At 44.5% G+C, this 19020-nt stretch overlaps 1 protein-coding gene across 2 annotated transcripts in view; it reads left to right on the forward strand.

The window, feature by feature from the left end:
- The first annotated feature begins 394 nt into the window (after nucleotides 1-394).
- DDX27 (DEAD-box helicase 27) overlaps nucleotides 395-19020 on the forward strand; it is a 71039-nt gene continuing 52413 nt past the window's right edge. Inside the window, exons 1-4 of one of the 2 annotated variants that reach the window (XM_085847193.1) lie at nucleotides 395-538; nucleotides 6626-6787; nucleotides 7149-7235; nucleotides 12543-12681. In XM_085847193.1, coding sequence (XP_085703319.1) covers nucleotides 440-538; nucleotides 6626-6787; nucleotides 7149-7235; nucleotides 12543-12681 — 487 coding nt within the window. In that variant the 5' untranslated portion in view covers nucleotides 395-439. The remainder of the gene's footprint in view (nucleotides 539-6625; nucleotides 6788-7148; nucleotides 7236-12542; nucleotides 12682-19020) is intronic. The other variant, XM_085847194.1, reaches the window with a different exon arrangement.

The following is a 19020-nucleotide window of genomic DNA, read 5'->3' on the forward strand; positions in this document are numbered from 1 at the left end:
CACACTCACAGCAGTCGCTCAAATCATTGTCATGACGCCACCGGACTCGAGTTCGGTGAAAAAAAATTTACCCCTTAAAATAAAACTCCATGCAATTTATTTTAGTTCACCATTTGTTTAATTTACCTTATACGTTTACGCTTTGAACTCTTTATTTTGCAAATAAGAGGCAGAAAAACGACCGCGGGAGCTTGGGGTATATTATGTCATAATATACAGCTCGGCAAATATACTTCCTTTTTTCTTAACGATCCGTTTATTACCAAACTGAAATTTAAAGTAAAATTAATCATGTCATAGTGTGAATGGTTTATATTAATATATATAATATATTTGTATAATGGATAACTTTAAAGGTCAAAAAAAAAATATACGCAATAGAAGTTATACCGGAAGTTATACACAAATTACTTCCGGTTGTCCAGGAATTGTTGGCGTTATGGACATTGCTCACCTGGATTTTATTGGTACCATCGAAGATGATGATGATGAAGTCGCAGTAGCGGCTGAGGATTCTGATTCGGACTCGGAAAACGAGGTAGGCAAGGTTTGTCTTGAGGACGCAGGTGGGATGCCACGCGCACACGTGCGTCACGTTTGTACCACGTGCTGTATGTACATTGCCAGTCGTTGTGATTGATCTTTTCATTTCAAACAATACATTGGCTGTTATGGCTGTTCCATTGCCAGTGGGGATTCACGACACGGGATTTAGCCAAGCTGTTGACCTTTAAAAGGCCACCACACGTTGGTGCTAGCAGATGTGACAACCGGCTTTATGTCCTTTCGGCAAAGTGTACTCATTTCGTTCATTTGTTTGTGTGCAGCATGTGGCTGCCAGTTTGCATCATTGCTGGGAGCGTGGCTGTGCCCCCGATGCAGTGCCCCCCCTGTAGGTTATGGCAGGGATTTGTAATTTATTACAGGTTGCTGGAGATAACTCGCCACCTCCCTTCACGAAAGACACCGTGGGATCTTTAACGTCCACCAGTCCAACATGCAGTGCCCCCCGATGCAGTGCCCCCCCTGTGGTTATGGCAGGGATTTGTAATTTATTACAGGTTGCCGGAGATAACTCGCCGCCTCCCTTCACGAAAGACACCGTGGGATCTTTAACGTCCACCAGTCCAACATGCAGTGTTTGTGGAGGCAGAGACGGGTCTTCTCGATGAACATCCATCCGAAGAATGGCGCACCTGTCGTGCTCGAAGCCTCAGGATGATGAGTTGTAGCTTCATTTGATACTGGTGAGAATGAAATCTGCATTCAACAAAATGGAAGAGGGCGTTTGAAGGCAAAGGTTTGAAAATCAACATGGGGAAAACGAAAATTATGGAATGTGGTGAAGAAACAGGGGTTATTGAATTGGCCAAGAAAGATCCATGTGGAGTTTGTGGTAAAAGAGTGGTAAGTAATGCCATCAGATGCAGTTCTTGTCACAAATGGATTCATGGTAGATGTACAAATGTGAAAAGAGTGACACAAAGAATGGATGGTAGTTTTGAGTGTAAAGCCTGCATCAGAAGAATAAATTTAAGCCACCAGGATCAGGATCCGGATTCGGAGAAGAGTTTGAAAGGTCTTGAGAGAGTAAGCAGATTTTGTTATCTGGTGACACCAACAGTAGTGGAGGCAGTGAGCTTGCAGTTACAAGAAGAACGAGATTGGGTTGGATGAAGTTCAACGAGCTTGTATTAGTGTTATGTGGTAAAGGAGTTGAAGTTATGTCAACCTTTGAAGTTGAAAGGGAAGATCTATACCACCTGTCAGAGGTATGGACTGTGAGATCGGTAGAAGAAGGTCTCTTGAAAAGAACAGAAAGAGCAATGATTAGAAAGATGTGTGGAGTGCAGTTGGTAGACAGAAAGAACATGAAGGAGTTGATGGAAAGGATTGGTCTGAAAGATACAATAGTGGAGGTGGTAAGGAGTGGCTTGAGATGGTTGGGTCACGTGTTAAGGAAGAGAGACCATGAGGGAGTTAAGAGAGTATGGAATTTGGATGTGGAGGGGAAAAGGGGAAGAGGAAGGCCAAAGTTGAGTTGGAAGGAGTTGGTTATGAAAGAAAGTCAGAAATTGGGATTGGGAGTGGAAGACGCAGAAGATAGAAGAAAGTGGAGAGCTGGAGTTATGTCATGGAAGGAGTGAAAGTCAGCAACCCCCCATAAGGGGGATAATTACTGACTTAAATAATTGATAATGATGATTCACAAGATGTGGAGGTGAGTAGTGAGGACCCTACTCCCAAACTATGATCTCGGCTCCAATATACATGTATGTATAAAGCATGTTTTCATTGTAATGTAGGAAAACATGGAACCTGGCTCGTGTGTAATGACACACCAGAACAGCTTGTTCTAATCTGGAAGGAATCATAACAAAAACGTTCTTCTACTACTACTTCTACAAATACCACAAATACCACTCCCAGGACTCTCTCTCTCTCTCTCTCTCTCTCTCTCTCTCTCTCTCTCTCTCTCTCTCTCTCTCTCTCTCTCTCTCTAACTCTCTAACTCTCTAACTCTCTAACTCTCTAACTCTCTAACTCTCTAACTCTCTAACTCTCTAACTCTCTAACTCTCTAACTCTCTAACTCTCTAACTCTAACTCTCTAACTCTCTAACTCTCTAACTCTCTAACTCTCTAACTCTCTAACTCTAACTCTCTAACTCTCTAACTCTCTAACTCTCTAACTCTCTAACTCTCTAACTCTCTAACTCTCTAACTCTCTAACTCTCTAACTCTCTAACTCTCTAACTCTCTAACTCTCTAACTCTCTAACTCTCTAACTCTCTAACTCTCTAACTCTCTAACTCTCTAACTCTCTAACTCTCTAACTCTCTAACTCTCTAACTCTCTCTCTAACTCTCTCTCTAACTCTCTCTCTAACTCTCTCTCTAACTCTCTCTCTAACTCTCTCTCTAACTCTCTCTAACTATATCTCTATATCTCTATATCTCTATATCTCTATATCTCTATATCTCTATCTCTCTATCTCTCTATCTCTCTATCTCTCTATCTCTCTATCTCTCTATCTCTCTATCTCTCTATCTCTCTATCTCTCTATCTCTCTCTCTCTGTGTTGCATCATTGGTTGGGACGCGGCTATGCCGCTGATGCAGTGTCTCCCTTACCAGTACACTGGTACTCATTTTGCCGACCTCGGAAGGATGACAGACTGAGTCAACCTCCTGGTGTATTTTAATTCAGCAGCCAACGGGGCTTGAACTCAGGACCCTAGGATCCCAAGCCGCCACCCAAACCACTAAGCCAACACCAGGCCTACTACTACTACTACTACTACCACCACCACCACCACCACCACCACCACCACCACCACCACCACCACCACCTTCTCACAACCCATATGATTGTTTTTATTCCCACCTAGGTTGCCCAAGGAAATCTTTTTCAGCTCGTCTTTCACAAACCGGCTAATCCAGGCCTGATGTTTGACTGGAGGTTGCAGGAATTGGTACTTTGTTCAGAGTGCTGATGATAACGCACATACTCTTCATGAAAGACACCGTGGGATGGTTAACGTCCATCACCAAGTGCTTGCAGATGATGGGGAAACCCAGATTGATGTCCGTCTGTTATAAGGCACACTATGTGATGCAACGCCCTTCCTGTGAAGCACCAATCAAAAAGAATGATGTCGGGGCATTTAGAATCCCGTGTTGGCACGGGACATTTGCTGGTGTACCTTAGAGGTAGACTTTGTGTGTCCTATCTCCTTCGGTACGCCGCTATCTACACCCCCTTCAGTGGTCTTGCCGGCTTCAGGGTAACTTTCTTTCCATCGATGGTTTTGCACTTCAACCACTTGATTTTGGTTCATTTGGTGAATGCCACCACCTTGCTGCTCTAAAGTGATAGTTTTGTCCACGTCGTCATTCCAGCCGTATAGTCTTGCGCTGTGCATCTCGATTTAAAGCCATTGGCCCAATGCATGAGTTTTTTTTTAAATCTTTTCCTGTGTACGTGCGAGCTTGATGTACACGTATGATCGAGACCTCATCAGACATGTCTGGGATAAAACAGTGACATGGACATATTTATGAGGTTTTAAATGAATGGGTTTCAGCGAGTAACTAATTAATTTGAGCGCTGTCCATCTCATCAAACCCTCCCATCCACTTCTTCAACAAACCACTTAAAGAGCTGAAGTCACGCAAACTTTTGGGCCTCAACATCAGCCATGATCTTTCTTGGGCAGATAGTATTTCCAAGATGGCCTCCAAAGCTGGACAGATGGCCTCCAACCAATTTGGATCAGTCTTTCCTTGGCCAATCTGAACTTTTGATGACCTGCAAGGCCTGAATTTGCAGCATGATTGAGTACTGCTTTCCCTTTTGGGCCGGTGCCCCTGCCTCACGCCTTGCCCTTCTTTATGCCGTGGAAAGCAAGGCCCTCAAAGTCATTGGGATCTCCTGCAATTGAGCCGAGTGTTAAAGCCTGTTGCTTTCGCATTGCAGACAGGTGGGTGGCCCCTCTGTATTCTACTGCCTCCTTTTTGGTTTTGTATGTTCTGCTCCCTCTTGGTTCTGTGTGTCCCGTGTTTCCGCAGGGCCCGCATGGTCTGGCAGTGACCATCTTCTTGTTAAGATCTCAAAATCCAGGTTCATTGCTCACCTCCACTCATTTGTTCCTCTTCTCTCACCTGTGAATCAAACTTCCCCAGTGTCTTCCGACTCATTCTTCCCTCAAAGGCTTTAAGACAGCTGTTCATCACTACCTCAGGTCACCCCTCCCCCCCTCAATCCATACTCATGATCTCTTCTACTCTACACGACCTCATTCCAAAGTACTCCCCTTTTCCAGGCTATTAGGTCATCTCTACCGAGGTGACCTAATAAAGCCGGATCAAATGTCCGTCCGTCCGTCAACAATTTTTCTTTCCAATCTTGATAAAACTTAGTATGTGGGTAGAGGTCGATGAGTGTTGCACAACGATATAACTTTTGTCTGGGTTCAAGGTCAGGGTCAAGGTCACGAGGTCACGTAAGTTATAAAAATCGCCATTTTCAAAACCTATCTCGTCTGCCATTGTACAAGATATTCGGCAACTGTTTATTGATTATGATAGTAAAAAAATATTATCTTGTATCTAACCAGATAGATTTTTGAATTTTCGTCCCGTTTGGCCGCCACGTAACCTGGAAGATGGTCAAAAACACCTCCCGGTACAAATAACCTTTTTACTTCCGATCTTGATGAAATTTGGTATATGGGTAGAGGTCGATGAGTGATACCCAACGACATATTTTTTCCCGGATTCGAGTTCAGGGTCAAGGTCACGAAAGTTGTGAAAGTCGCCATTTTCAAAACCTATCGAGTCTGTCATTTTCGGAGATGACGGTTCATCAATTATGACAGTAAAAAACATGATAGAGATGACCGTCACCCCCACACGGGGGTAATTTTTGTGATTTTGTTTTGCCCCCCCCCTCTCCCTCACCTATTTTAATTTGTTCATTGTCAGTTGGTTTGTTCCTTTTCTCTTTCATCCCCACTTTCCCCCTTCCTCTTGTTGCTGTGTTTCAGCTTGTTCACCCCATGTGGCCTCCTTCCCCTCCCCTTGATCTCACTCTCACTTGTACTCTGCTGTTGGTGTCTCCCCTTCCCCCCTTCCATCTATAATTAATTTGTTGTCCGTCTAAACATTTCTTAAAGTAAATCGACCCCGCTAAGTTCGAAAATACACTCCATTTTCACCTAGGAAGTTCAGAAGTGTACGGATTCGCATCTCACCATACCCTAATTTAATATAACAATAACTAAATAAATAACTAACATATTTTTCGTGAATCATTGAATCTAAAACACTGGATGTTGGGCCGGCTAGAAATAAGTTCAGGCGGGAGTGGAGACAGCTGTAGAGGTGGAGATGATAGTGGTATTTGGTAAATGAGACGAAATATTCTAATAGTTTGTAATTCCATTGATTGAAAAATTAGGCTATGGTGAGATGCAAATCCATACATTTCTGAACTTCCTAAGTGAAAATGGATTGCATTTTCGAACTCAGTGAGGTCGATTTACTCCAAGAAATGTTTAGACGGACGACAAATTAATTATAGATTGGAAAATATCGAAATGAGTAGGATTAGTTACTCAACTCCAGTAATGATAAATCTTGTTTTAGGTCATATTTTCGAAATGGTAGTGAATTCAACGTCGGTGCAGTCATTTCTTAGAGTAAATCGACCCCATAGAGTTCGAAAATGCACTCTATTTCCACCTCGGACATCCAGAAGTACCTGTAATCATACCTGACCATACCCTAATTTATTCAAGTCATGAGACTAAAAATCGTCATATGGAGCGACCTCGAAATCACCTCCGATCAAGCTAAACAAAATGTATGCGCGTTATTGGATCATATTAGAATAATTTTAAGCTTGTGGAGCAACATTCTATTTTTGTCGACTTTTTTGGACCACCCTTACATACATACATATATATATATATATATATATATATATATATATATATATATATATATATATATATATATATATATATATATATATATATACTGTTCAATAATTTATAACTATAGATGAAATTTTTCTGGAATCCCTGTTTGCAGTTTAATCTCATTGCCATGATCTTCTTGTAGAATTGTGCACTCTATGTTAAGAAGAAGAAGAAGCAGAAGAAAAAGGTTGGGACTGCTTTGGGCAACGCCGACTTCAGCGAGGATTTTGTCTTCTCTGAAAAGGATGGAGGTGCCAGTGAGGGTTGGACTGTGGAAGATATTTTACAGTTTACGAAGAAAAAGGTAAAATCAAAGCTTTCATGTATTTAACCATGACGGATACTTGTCATTTGGGCCGTAGGTTATTATATTCTCACAGCATGGCAATTTGGAGGGTCGAGTGAGTGTAGTCTACTCTCCCAGTCAAAGAAAAACTTGTCAAAGCAAAAAAAATATATGTGTGACTGGCTGTAAACTACAAAGGAATGGATTAATATCTGTGGTTTGACTGACTGTGATAGGTGGGAAAGTTTTAACCCTTTCAGTGCAAAAGGAAAGTGTAAAGCTTTCCGTGCACGTTCAATGGTGAAGATGCGTGTTCTATGGAAAATTATGTTTTGTATCTGATTTTGTGAAAATGTCTTGAGTTCTTCCTTCTCGTCAGGCTCCTGCAACCACTCTTGACCAGAAGATTGACGAGGTTCGTCGGAAACGGAAAAATCGCGTAAGAGGTTTTTCCACACTGCTTGCGGTATTCCCTCAGCACGTGCATGCAAACATGATCATGATGAGACCTCTTCCATTTTAGCTCGGCAACACTGGCTCTCATGTTCCAATATATATATATATATATATATATATATATATATATATATATATATATATATATATATATATATATATATATATATATATATATATATATATATATATATATTGGTTTTACAACAACAAAATGTTCACTAAAAGATTAAATAATAATAAAATTTATATTGTTGAACTGCTGCATTTACTAGAATGCCTTGATCACTTGGTACTCATCAAGTTTTCTCACTAATTTAAGTCAACAAGTTCCCATCTTCTCATAAAGGCTGATATTTTGAGCATTCCCTTGCCTATTGTTTCCAAGAGTTGCTTGGTTCTGCTGCTGTTAGTTCATACACTCTGTCACCTTGCTCTTCCATGACCCTCACTGTTGTAGAACTTCTTTCTTTTTGTTCTTTTAACTTTCAACCTGGTATTTCTCCACCAATTGTCCCTTACTTTATGGTGGTTAATTGATAAATAAATGAATAAAAAGGTTTACAAATGCATCATATTGTTGGTGATTGGGGTAAAAGGGTGTAAAATAGATGAGTTACGTCATTCATAAATGTTTAGCATAAGTGAGTGGTATCTGTGTAAAAGTGATAGCCTTCCCCTACCCCACTCCCTCCCCCCGAGAAAGGCAAAATTAAAGCCTCGCAGCAAGGTAAGAGCTGCACCCGTGCTGGGTGCCGCCAGAAATCGTGAGTGCACAGTCGTGAGGAATTAAAAGCGTGCGTGCGTGCGTGTGTGAAGAAAAGAGCAAGCAATTTAGATCAGACAGTTGAGTTGCGTTTGGTGGAGCCCAATGAGTCTGATGCAGCAGAATGAGGAAAGAACCACTGATGCCATACAAATGTGTGCAATAGAGAAAGAGCTACGGACTCGGATGCTGCACCGTTTAACGCATCTCTCACTAAGAACACTCTCTGCCACACAAGCAATGGGTGGGAACCAGGTGTTTCTCTATCTTGTGAGTTATCCCTGTTTGATTATTTGTTGTGTAACTTGATAAGGTATTGCGTTAGCCGTCGCAGTTCGCAGGCATGTGGAGATATTTATTGCGTATATAAAACCATGCATGTGTGCCTTCCTTGTTCTCCCAAAACCTTCCTCATCTATCCATATATATATATATATATATATATATATATATATATATATATATATATATATATATATATATATATATATATATATATATATATATATATATATGTGTGTGTGTGTGTGTACATTACTAAAACTCTCATCTTGTTTATGTATGTATGTTCCCAAAATAGAGCCAAAACGGTACACGATAGTGCAAAAATTTTATGGCCACCTTGCTCACCATTCGCCTGCGGTGTGCTTTATCAAGTTTAGTTAAAATCGGGCAACGAAAAAAATTATTAAAAAATCAATTCTCGATTCAGTCAAGTACTCTTCGGGAGAATTTGATTAATGCAAACAACCTCAGCGGTATAGTTTGCTGGAGCTATCTTTTCTTTTTTTCTTGAAATGATTTTTTTCATCAACCACTGTTACAACGGGAACCCAACGGGTTCACGGGTCGTTTAGTTATTCATACACCCGTTTTTCTCACAATTGGCATATCGGTCTGGGGCACGGTTCTGAATCGAAAATAGTAACTACGGTGTGAGTGAAATCGTGGCCATTGGAAATTTTTGCTCCAAACCTCGCCTGGAGTGTTAACTTGGCCGTACGGTTCGCACTCGGATCTATTCCTTTTTAAACAAGGAAACTACTGGATGACAGATCCTGTTACAGTTTCTGTATGTAGGAAACCAAAGAAAATACGTGTTCGGTTTTCCAGGGAGACTGCATACGGTCTCTAAGAACTATCCATTGCTAAATTGGTGATGGTCCAAGTGGAAGATCTGACCTCGTGTCCATCTCATGGTCCACTATAACAATATTATTCCGATAATTATTAACTAGCAGAGCCTACCCATCACTTCGCTGATGGGCCAAGTAGTCATCCGTTTGCCAAAATATTTGAGTGAGAAGGAAAGGATGACAAAGTTACCCATGCATAGAGTGCTTTCACTACTTACCCCCACTCCCATCGCTGACCCTGTCCTCACGTCCTGCTCCCCCCACTTTGCCCCTCATTCATCCTGATATCCCTTCCCGCTCAAAATGTCTCGCGCACGATGACAGGCTTTGAGTCCATTGTGTCCTGCAGAGTCCGTTGTGTCCTGCTGTGTTCTGCAGAGTCCGTTGTTTTTTTGTTGGGTGGTCGCTAGAGTACCCTTATTGGCAGGTTTTCCGTGTGCGTGCGTGCGTGCGTGCATGCGCGTGCGCGCGTGCGTGCGTCTGCAACGCGAGGCTCCACAACACAAACCAATTTCGATGAAACTTGGCGACAGGTGCCATATGAGCTGGGAGTGTGCACGTTTGAGTTTCGTTGCTAAGCAACCACCCGCTGCTATGCAGCGGCCGAAAAACTGTGTACGGTATTTTCAATACTTGTCCTACAATTTTGAATGTGGAGAAACGAGACTTCGGAATTAAACACTTCAAGATATTTAGAAAATTTTACTCGAGCCGATTTTTGATTTAGGTTTTATTTTTCAAATGGTAGTCCTTCAAAAATAGGGTGTCCATTTACCGTCATTTTTTTGTTTGTATGTAATGGACAGCTCTGGAGGCCAGAGGAGTCAACCGATTTTGATGAAACTTGACAGGTAGGTTCATACCAGGATCTAGTTCTATGCTTTTGAGCACTGTTGCTATGGACACCACCGTTGCCTAGCAACGGGACTTTGAAATTTTTGAAAAATCCTAAAAAATTAATTTTTTCGAAAATCAAAAATGGGCTTCCAGGCTTTTATGTGCACTATAATCAACCTCTTTGTCAAATATTTTCAGCCCGATCCATCAAAAACTGTATGACTAGTATGCAATTATGTCGCGACCACCCATGTCGCCGACCGGCTTGTTTGTTTGTTTGTTTTGTTTTTGGGGGGGAGGGGGGAAGGAAGGAGGATAAATTTACCTGTTCAAAGAGTGCTTTATTCTCAGCCTTGCCCAGGTAAAAAAGGAAATTGTAATATCCTCTGCCACCACCACCATTACCCTCTGTCACTCTATGTAAATGTGTACCTTATGGTGCCACCACTTGATACACATTTACATATATAATTTCTGCCCATCCCTGCGTGAGACCGTGGCCACATAGCCTATGTTACCTCCCACACAAAGTTGCACGTCACCCAGAAGGCACCGGTCTTTCATAAAAGTCAGTCATTCAGTGGTTAGAGAGAGCTGTATATATATATATATATATATATATATATATATATATATATATATATATATATATATATATATATATATATATATATATTACACACTTAGACACACAGACACACTGAGACACACACACACGCACACACGCACACACGCACACACACGCACACACACACACACACACACACACACACACACACACACACACACACACACACACACACACACACACACACACACACACACACAGTAGGGGTGTTGCCCGATGCTGTTGTAATTATTGTGTTTGCATTTTGAAGAAATAAAAAAAACAATTTTTGTGGGGACCGAAAACACTTCCCAAGGAATGGGGTTGGGGATCATTTAATATTACCTTTCACATTGCTACAAAGGCTTCAACACTATAGAGTGATATATATATATATATATATATATATATATATATATATATATATATATATATATATATATATATATATATATATTTAAACCAACTTTATTTTATCTTTTTTTTGTCTAAAACATTCCTCCGCAGTCACTGATGAACCTCCGAAAGTTTGACAATCTCTGAGAAAAATGGCAACACACACACACACACGGCTCTCTTATAGTATAGATAAAGTCCGTGAAACATGTCCACCTCACTTGCTTCTGGAGGATATCTTATTTATGTCGCAAAAAATAACAATTTTCTTTTGCACTCCCCCCATTTTGGTGTGTACACATAATATTGTTGTTGAAATGACTCCTAGGGGTTAACATTGCGTAGTATAGTTCAGTAATCTCCGTAGTGAATGTAATAGAATAAGTGTGAAGAAATTAATCGTGACATTAGATATGCTTTGTTCTATGTTATGGAGAGACCATGTCCACCCTTCCTAATGTTTGTCCAAAAACCGCCAACCCTGTGAGCCTTTATTTTATGGTTTACCCTTTGTAATCTGTCATCTATTTTTCCTTTTTGGGAAAGACTAGGCTGTCGTTGCTCGTTTGGGTGTGAAATATCGTAGCACCACACCATCCTTCTGGAGTGTCTGTGTGACAAAACCCAATGGGTTGTGTTCCATTCATCATGTGGGCCCACGACCCAATGGTGAGTGAGAGGAGAGACGTCTGGCACGTGGTGTGGGGGCTTGTGACCATAAAGGCAGGCGTGCTGGGCGGAAGCCAGGAGATGCCCGGACTCAGCCTCGGAGGGAGCTGTGTTAAGCCTGCGAGCTGCTGTACAAGAGCCAAGCCCCACCCAGCCAGAGCCATGCCCCTCCTCTCGAGCTGGGCTGTGGATTGCTGTGTCCTGCAGAGCAGCCGGGACCTGTGGCTTCAATCATCTTGTGGTGTCCTGTCGTACAGTGTTGGGTATTTTCTGTCTTGTCAATCTCTCTATCTTTCTATTGTGGTATGAATGGGGCCCAAAAAGATAGTTATTTAAGGATCTCCCATTCGTTCGTTGGTTCGTATGTGTGCATCTGTTGTTGGGAAAGGGTTTTTTTTTTAATTGTTGATTGATTGATTATCGCTTCTGTATTTCCTTCTTCCATCCACTATTGTTACTATTATACATACCTGACCTCGGGGGGGGGGGGGGGGATTTTAACTGTGGTGATAGTCATTGCATTTCTGTGAGTCCATTGGGGATTAGTTTGGAACAGCAACGAACGCTGTGCATCCAGACCATGGTATGCGCCTCACCGGCTCTCTTGGCCGTTCATGAGAGACGAGGCCTGCGGCACCATTTAGCTTAACATCGGCTAGATCGACGGTCCCACTGGCACTATATCGGAGTGGAAAGACCCATAATCCCGGAATTTGAACCGGGACGACCCGTGGCTACAGCACTATGTATAATAGACTTTATCTACTCTTGGCACTCTGAGCCTTTAATTTTAACCTTGTAAATAAGGATTAATATTCTTATCTTTTCATGTTTTTTGTTTCAAACATGAACTTCTTGTTGCAAATAAAACTATTGCTGTATGTTTTTTCTTCTTCTTTGAAACAGGAAAAGATACAAGTTGGAGGAAGTGTAGACATGAACAATGGTATCGTTGAGAATGTGTCAGGAAAAGAAGTTTCTGAAACAGCTGGAGTTGAAGAATCTGAGTCGGATTCTTCTTCCGGAGATGATTTACAACGAGCTGGTAGGGGTAAACTTTTGTATTGTTTGCACTGGAGTATTACACGAGGTGCTTAATAAATTCTCAGATTGAAGCAAAAGTTTTCAGAAAATAGAACAATAAATGTGAACGTTTTTTTTTTTTTTCCTTCACACAGGTATATATATATATATATATATATATATATATATATATATATATATATATATATATATATATATATATATATAGTTAGTATTTGAAAAGATTTACGACATACATACATACTGTTACGTTTGAGGGGGGGGTATGCATTCAAAGGGTAATTAGGATGTTTAATTAGGTATGCCATGCTGTTCAAGTTTACCAGGATCTCGATGTAATAAGTAGCAATTCAGTGGTGATAAGTTGTCTAGTAAATGTTCATTTCTTCAAGGGGGGAGATGATAATTGTCACGTAATTAGATAGGGACACGGGATAGGGTAAGTGTGTCTGCGTAAACCCCTTTTTGGTATTCTCTGGAGACTGGCAGTGACGTCACAGGACAGTGCAGCGGATGGCTCCGCCCCGTGATCACGATTGGCGGAAGGCGATGGCGGTGGGCCAATAAACGGCTCGATTGAAGTGATGAGGACAGAAGGATAAAAAGGTTCTGTTCGGGGTCGAAAAGGAAGAGGAAGAAGATTACAACCAAAAGATCGTGGTTTTTTTGGTGTGGAAGCTGTGGCGGCAGAGAGCGTTCTGGTTGTTGTGCTGAGTCGATCGTGTTCTTGATCGTGTCTGGGAGCCTTGCCGAGCCTCGTGCCTCGCCTCGGTTGGCTCTGGGGTTCTGCTGACTCGGAGTGCGGGGTCGGGCGGCGGGCGGACCTGCCTCCCTCTGCTGCTCGCGGCTTGGCGCCGGAGCTGGTTCCCTGGCGGCTGTGGGCGGACTTGGGCCAGGACCAGGAGGTCGACAGCACCGCGGTTTCTCCTGCCCCCCCCCCCCCTGGCGAGAGCAAGGCCGGCTCGTCCGACGCCGATCCAGGAACAGTTGCGTCCACACCACGGTCCAGCCTGACCACCAGAAATAGCTACGTTTTGTGTGTGTGTGTGTGTGTGTGTGTGTGTGTGTGTGTGTGTGTGTGTGTGTGTGTGTGTGTGTGTGTGTGTGTGTGTGTGTGTGTGTATGTGTGTGTGTGTGTGTGTGTGTGTGTGTGTGTGTGTGTGTGTGTGTGTGTGTGTGCGCGCGCGTGCGTGCTTGGCGCCTTAGAAGGTTTGAGATCTCTATATTCATTGGAATTGTCTGTGTTTTTCCCCACGCCCGATCCCACACCATCCCGTCGAATCGCCCCGGATCCCTCTTCTTGCCGAGTCTTGTTATTTCTGATAATTATAAAAAAACAAATAAACATCATCAACTCAGTGAAAAGTGACTCGTGCCACCTTCCTCGTCCCGTTTGCGGTAGAGCGATTAGAACCGCCATGTTTGGGTTATAAATAAATAAACCGCCTCCATCGTTTCGGCTCATTCTACGTTGGCGGGACTGTTCAAGTCCCATGGACGTCACATTGGTGTCAGGGTGTTGGATGTTCGAACCCCTCGAAATTATATTTGGTATCGGGAGAATATACCAAGATTAAAATCTCGCCACGAATTGGAATAAAAAATTACTACAGAAAAGCGTGCGAGCGCGGGAAAATTTTGGCGGGATTTTTCAAATTTAAATTAATTGGCGGCAAACGGGACTTCTGCACCATGGCTGATGTGCAGATGTTTGAGGAGGAAGGCCACGTGTCTGGCAGCGAGTCGGGGGAAGAGGGGAGAGACGGGGGTAGGGTTGGAACCTCCCCCATTCCGAGCATGGACCGTGCTTCATCGCCCGTAACGGGGCCGGCAGTGCCGGAAACCGGTGCGATGACGATCCAGACACTGTTGGAACGTTTAATAGGGGACATAACGGTACAAATGGCAAATCAATTCGTGACACAGAGGGCAGAAATGACGGCACAAATGGAAAATCAATTCGTGACACAGAGGGCAGAAATGACGGCACAAATGGAAAATCAATTCGTGACACAGAGGGCAGAAATGACAGATCAATTGGGGGTAATGGGGGTACAGTTGGGTGCACGGATTGATTTAATGAGGGATGAATTGGGGGAAAAGATGGAGAAAATGAAAACTGAGATGCAGGAGTGTGTGGATGTTAAATTGGGAGAAATACAAAGTAAATTTGAGGATAGATTGGAGGAAACAAAGGTAGAAATTACATTGGAGGGGGAAAATATACAAAAAAAATTGGTAGATAAAATTGATGCAACGAACATTCGGGTTGATAAAGTGGATGAAAGCCTGGAACGTCATCGTGCCTGTGTGGATGCTCGTATGCAGCTGCAAGTTGAAGAGTGGGGAGAGCTGAGGAAGCAAGGGATGAATTTGGCGGAGGAGGTAAAAGGATTGGAGGCTCGTTTGGATGAACAAGATAAAATTATGAGCCAAGATGAAGTCTTGGATAAAGGCCTGGTAGAGTCGTCTTTTGTAAGTAGAGTGTCCGGGTTGGTTGAGGAGCAGCTACAAACTCACGACGGAGCCTTGGAGGAGGTTGTGCGGGCCCAGAAGATCCTGCGGGAAGAGGTGAATCGGTCCATTCAACGTTTGGAACAGGAGGCAAAATTGACCCATGAGACCCTCACCACAAAACATTTTTGGCCACAGTGGGCTCCGAAATTGGATACGCAGCCACAAGGGTGTTTGATCCCTGGGCTGGATTCGGACAAGGGTGAAACTGAGAAGCGGGCCACCGTAAAAGTGATCCCCCTGGTAAATTTCGACGGGTCAGGGAGCGTTGAAGCTTTTCTGACGCAATTTGAGTGCATTTCCCGACTAAACGGGTGGAATGAGCGGGAACGTACAGGGAATTTGGTGGAAACGTTGCGGGGACCAGCCGCGGATGTGTTAAACGTGATCGCGGAGGGGATGTTGACCAGCTCCCACATTTGCGAGGCGTTGAGCCGTCGGTTTGGGTTTGCAGCGAACTGTGATCTGGTGCGGGCCCAGCTCCAGCACCGCAGATTAAAGCCGGGTGAGACAGTGCAGGAGCTGGCACAGGACATTTACCAATCAGTCAGGATCGTGTATCGGGACCTTACAGTGGAGGCATGGGACAGACTGGCACTCGAGAATTTTTTAGCTGCTCTTCCTGACCCTGAGGTCCGAGCGCTAGTGGAGCTACAGGATCCACCCACCGTGCACCGAGCGGCCGAGTGCGCGGCCAGGCTGGCCTCGTGGAGTCGGCCCGGTCGGGTGCCCGAGAGGCCATCGGTGACGATCCGACAGGCGGAGATTCAGGATCAGGGAGGGGGGCTGGGAGAAATTGGCATTACCCAAATGTTTCAAGAAATTTGCCAGAAACTGTCAAGTTTGATAAGGGGTAATTCAGTAGTTGGTGCGCCAAAGCGGCGGGGTCCAGCCCAGCCAATAGAGCAATTCTATTATGGCCGAGGGGGTCCGGAACCGGAAGAGACATTTCACCGATACTCACGGGGGCCTTTTATGGGGAGTTGTTTCCGGTGCGGGCGAAGAGGACACGTGCAACGATATTGCCGGTACCCGGCGATGGAGGGACCCTCCAATAGACTTTTAGACTCTGAGAGGGTGAATCCTCCTGCTGAGCCGCAAGGTCTATCCGAGATGCCCTTTCATAGGTCGGGTCCGGAGATCACTGTCGGGGGTTGGGGAGACTAGATTGGGCTGAGCATATACGGCCATGCTCGGCTGCTGAGATTGTGGTGAAGTGCCCTCCTTTGGTGGAAAAAAAAAGAAAAAGAATTGTGGGAAAATTGGCATGGGTTTGTAAGTTCTGCTGGGTTTTAGAGTGACAATCGGGACAGTGGGTAATTGGAAACAAAGCGGGCACGAGTGGCTGTCCAATGGCTGGTGCGTGGATCGGGTGAGAAGTGCTGTGTGAGTTGTTTTAAGTGAAGAAGTGAAATGTATGGTGCACACATTGTTTTTTTATTGGGCGTGGTGTGGTAACAGGGAAGGTCATGGTCGGCGAAGTGTTAGAAATGCAGGTGTCACATGTAAGGCCGATGGGGTGGGGGAGTCATGTGGGTTTTGTGGGTGGGGATGATGTGTTTGTCCACAGGGATTGCTGAAGCTCACGGTGAGCGGGAATTGCGACCCCCTTCAAGGAGATTCACCACCTGGTGGCTAATGGTGACAGTGTCTGGAGGCAACTGGGAGAGGGTCTGGTTGGGCGACCAAGGCGGGTAGGACCTTGGCGACCCAGGAAGGCCAGAGGAGCCAGTGAGACCCCTTCCAGAGTGTTGTACGGGATTAGAGCTGATGGCTACCAGGGGGGAGGGAATCAAAGGCAGCGGGGCGGAGAAGTGTCCGGGTTGGATTACAGCTTACCTGTGGGCATGGTTGCACCTGAGATGCCCCCATCATCTTGTGGTAACCCACCCCATGGCCATGACGGGATTCAGCCTGCATGATTAAAATGAGGACCATGACCTAGAAATGTGATGATGACCATGGTGTGAGTGTTGTGAAGATGTGTGAGTCCCACCCGATCCCGCACAACTTGACAGGTGCAGCAAGGGCATGATGTCCGCATAATTTTGGGGCAAGCAAATTTGAAAATTGGCTCCCCAGGTAACGCTGGGTCTATTAGCATCCACTGGGGGAGGCGGTCAAGTGTAAATATCCTGTGAATAGTGTCGTTAAGGCTTAGAGTAGGAATGTAAAGTATAAGTGTTGTGTTTTTGTGGAACCTTTTGTTTCCCCTCCCCAGATCATTGGAAGAGTGCTGGGCAAGAGCGATGATCTAGAAGATGGAGTGCAACTTCGCTCAGTGCTCTCATGTGATAAAATTAAAAAAAAACAAAAAAAAAACGAATGCTTGTTTAGGCGAGGATAAGACCATAAGGGGGTAGTACATTAAGCAGGATAGGTAAGTTAGCTGCGACTCGCTGCCCATTGCCCCTCCTACTTTATTTCATTAGGTTAATTAGGTGTGAGTCAGTAAGTGTTAAGGCTGGTACGGTAGCGCCTGTGATATACATTGCAGGAGCTGCGGTACCAGAGGAGGGGGCAGTGTTACGTTTGAGGGGGGGGGGTATGCATTCAAAGGGTAATTAGGATGTTTAATTAGGTATGCCATGCTGTTCGAGTTTACCAGGATCTCGATGTAATAAGTAGCAATTCAGTGGTGATAAGTTGTCTAGTAAATGTTCATTTCTTCAAGGGGGGAGATGATAATTGTCGCGTAATTAGATAGGGACACGGGATAGGGTAAGTGTGTCTGCGTAAACCCCTTTTTGGTATTCTCTGGAGACTGGCCGTGACGTCACAGGACAGTGCAGCGGATGGCTCCGCCCCATGATCACGATTGGCGGAAGGCAATGGCGGTGGGCCAATAAACGGCTCGATTGAAGTGACGAGGACAGAAGGATAAAAAGGTTCTGTTCGGGGTCGAAAAGGAAGAGGAAGAAGATTACAACCAAAAGATCGTGGTTTTTTTGGTGTGGAAGCTGTGGCGCCAGAGAGCGTCCTGGTTGTTGTGCTGAGTCGATCGTGTTCTTGATCGTGTCTGGGAGCCTTGCCGAGCCTCGTACCTCGCCTCGGTTGGCTCTGGGGTTCTGCTGACTCGGAGTGCGGGGTCGGGCGGCGGGCGGACCTGCCTCCCTCTCCTGCTCGCGGCTTGGCGCCGGAGCTGGTTCCCTGGCGGCTGTGGGCGGACTTGGGCCAGGACCAGGAGGTCGACAGTACCGCGGTTTCTCCTGCCCCCCCCCCCCCGGCGAGAACAAGGCCGGCTCGTCCGACGCCGATCCAGGGACAGTTGCGTCCACACCACGGTCCAGCCTGACCACCAGAAATAGCTACGTTGTGTGTGTGTGTGTGTGTGTGTGTGTGTGTGTGTGTGTGTGTGTGTGTGTGTGTGTGTGTGTGTGTGTGTGTGTGTGTGTGTGTGTGTGCGTGCTTGGCGCCTTAGAAGGTTTGAGATCTCTATATTCATTGGAATTGTCTGTGTTTTTCCCCACGCCCGATCCCACACCATCCCGTCGAATCGCCCCGGATCCCTCTTCTTGCCGAGTCTTGTTATTTCTGATAATTATAAAAAAACAAATAAACATCATCAACTCAGTAAAAAGTGACTCGTGCCACCTTCCTCGTCCCGTTTGCGGTAGAGCGATTAGAACCGCCATGTTTGGGTAATAAATAAATAAATCGCCTCCATCGTTTCGGCTCATTCTACGTTGGCGGGACTGTTCAAGTCCCGTGGACGTCACAATACATATACATACCTGTACTTGTATATTGGGGAAAAGATAGAAGTTCGCATTTCTTGGACAATTGTGAATATCTTGATCCAAAACCTTGTTGAACATCCCTCGTC

This window comes from Eptatretus burgeri, chromosome 11 (assembly GCF_056783735.1).
Source record: "Eptatretus burgeri isolate ZD-2024b chromosome 11, Ebu_testis_v1, whole genome shotgun sequence".
Taxonomy (NCBI): domain Eukaryota; kingdom Metazoa; phylum Chordata; class Myxini; order Myxiniformes; family Myxinidae; genus Eptatretus; species Eptatretus burgeri.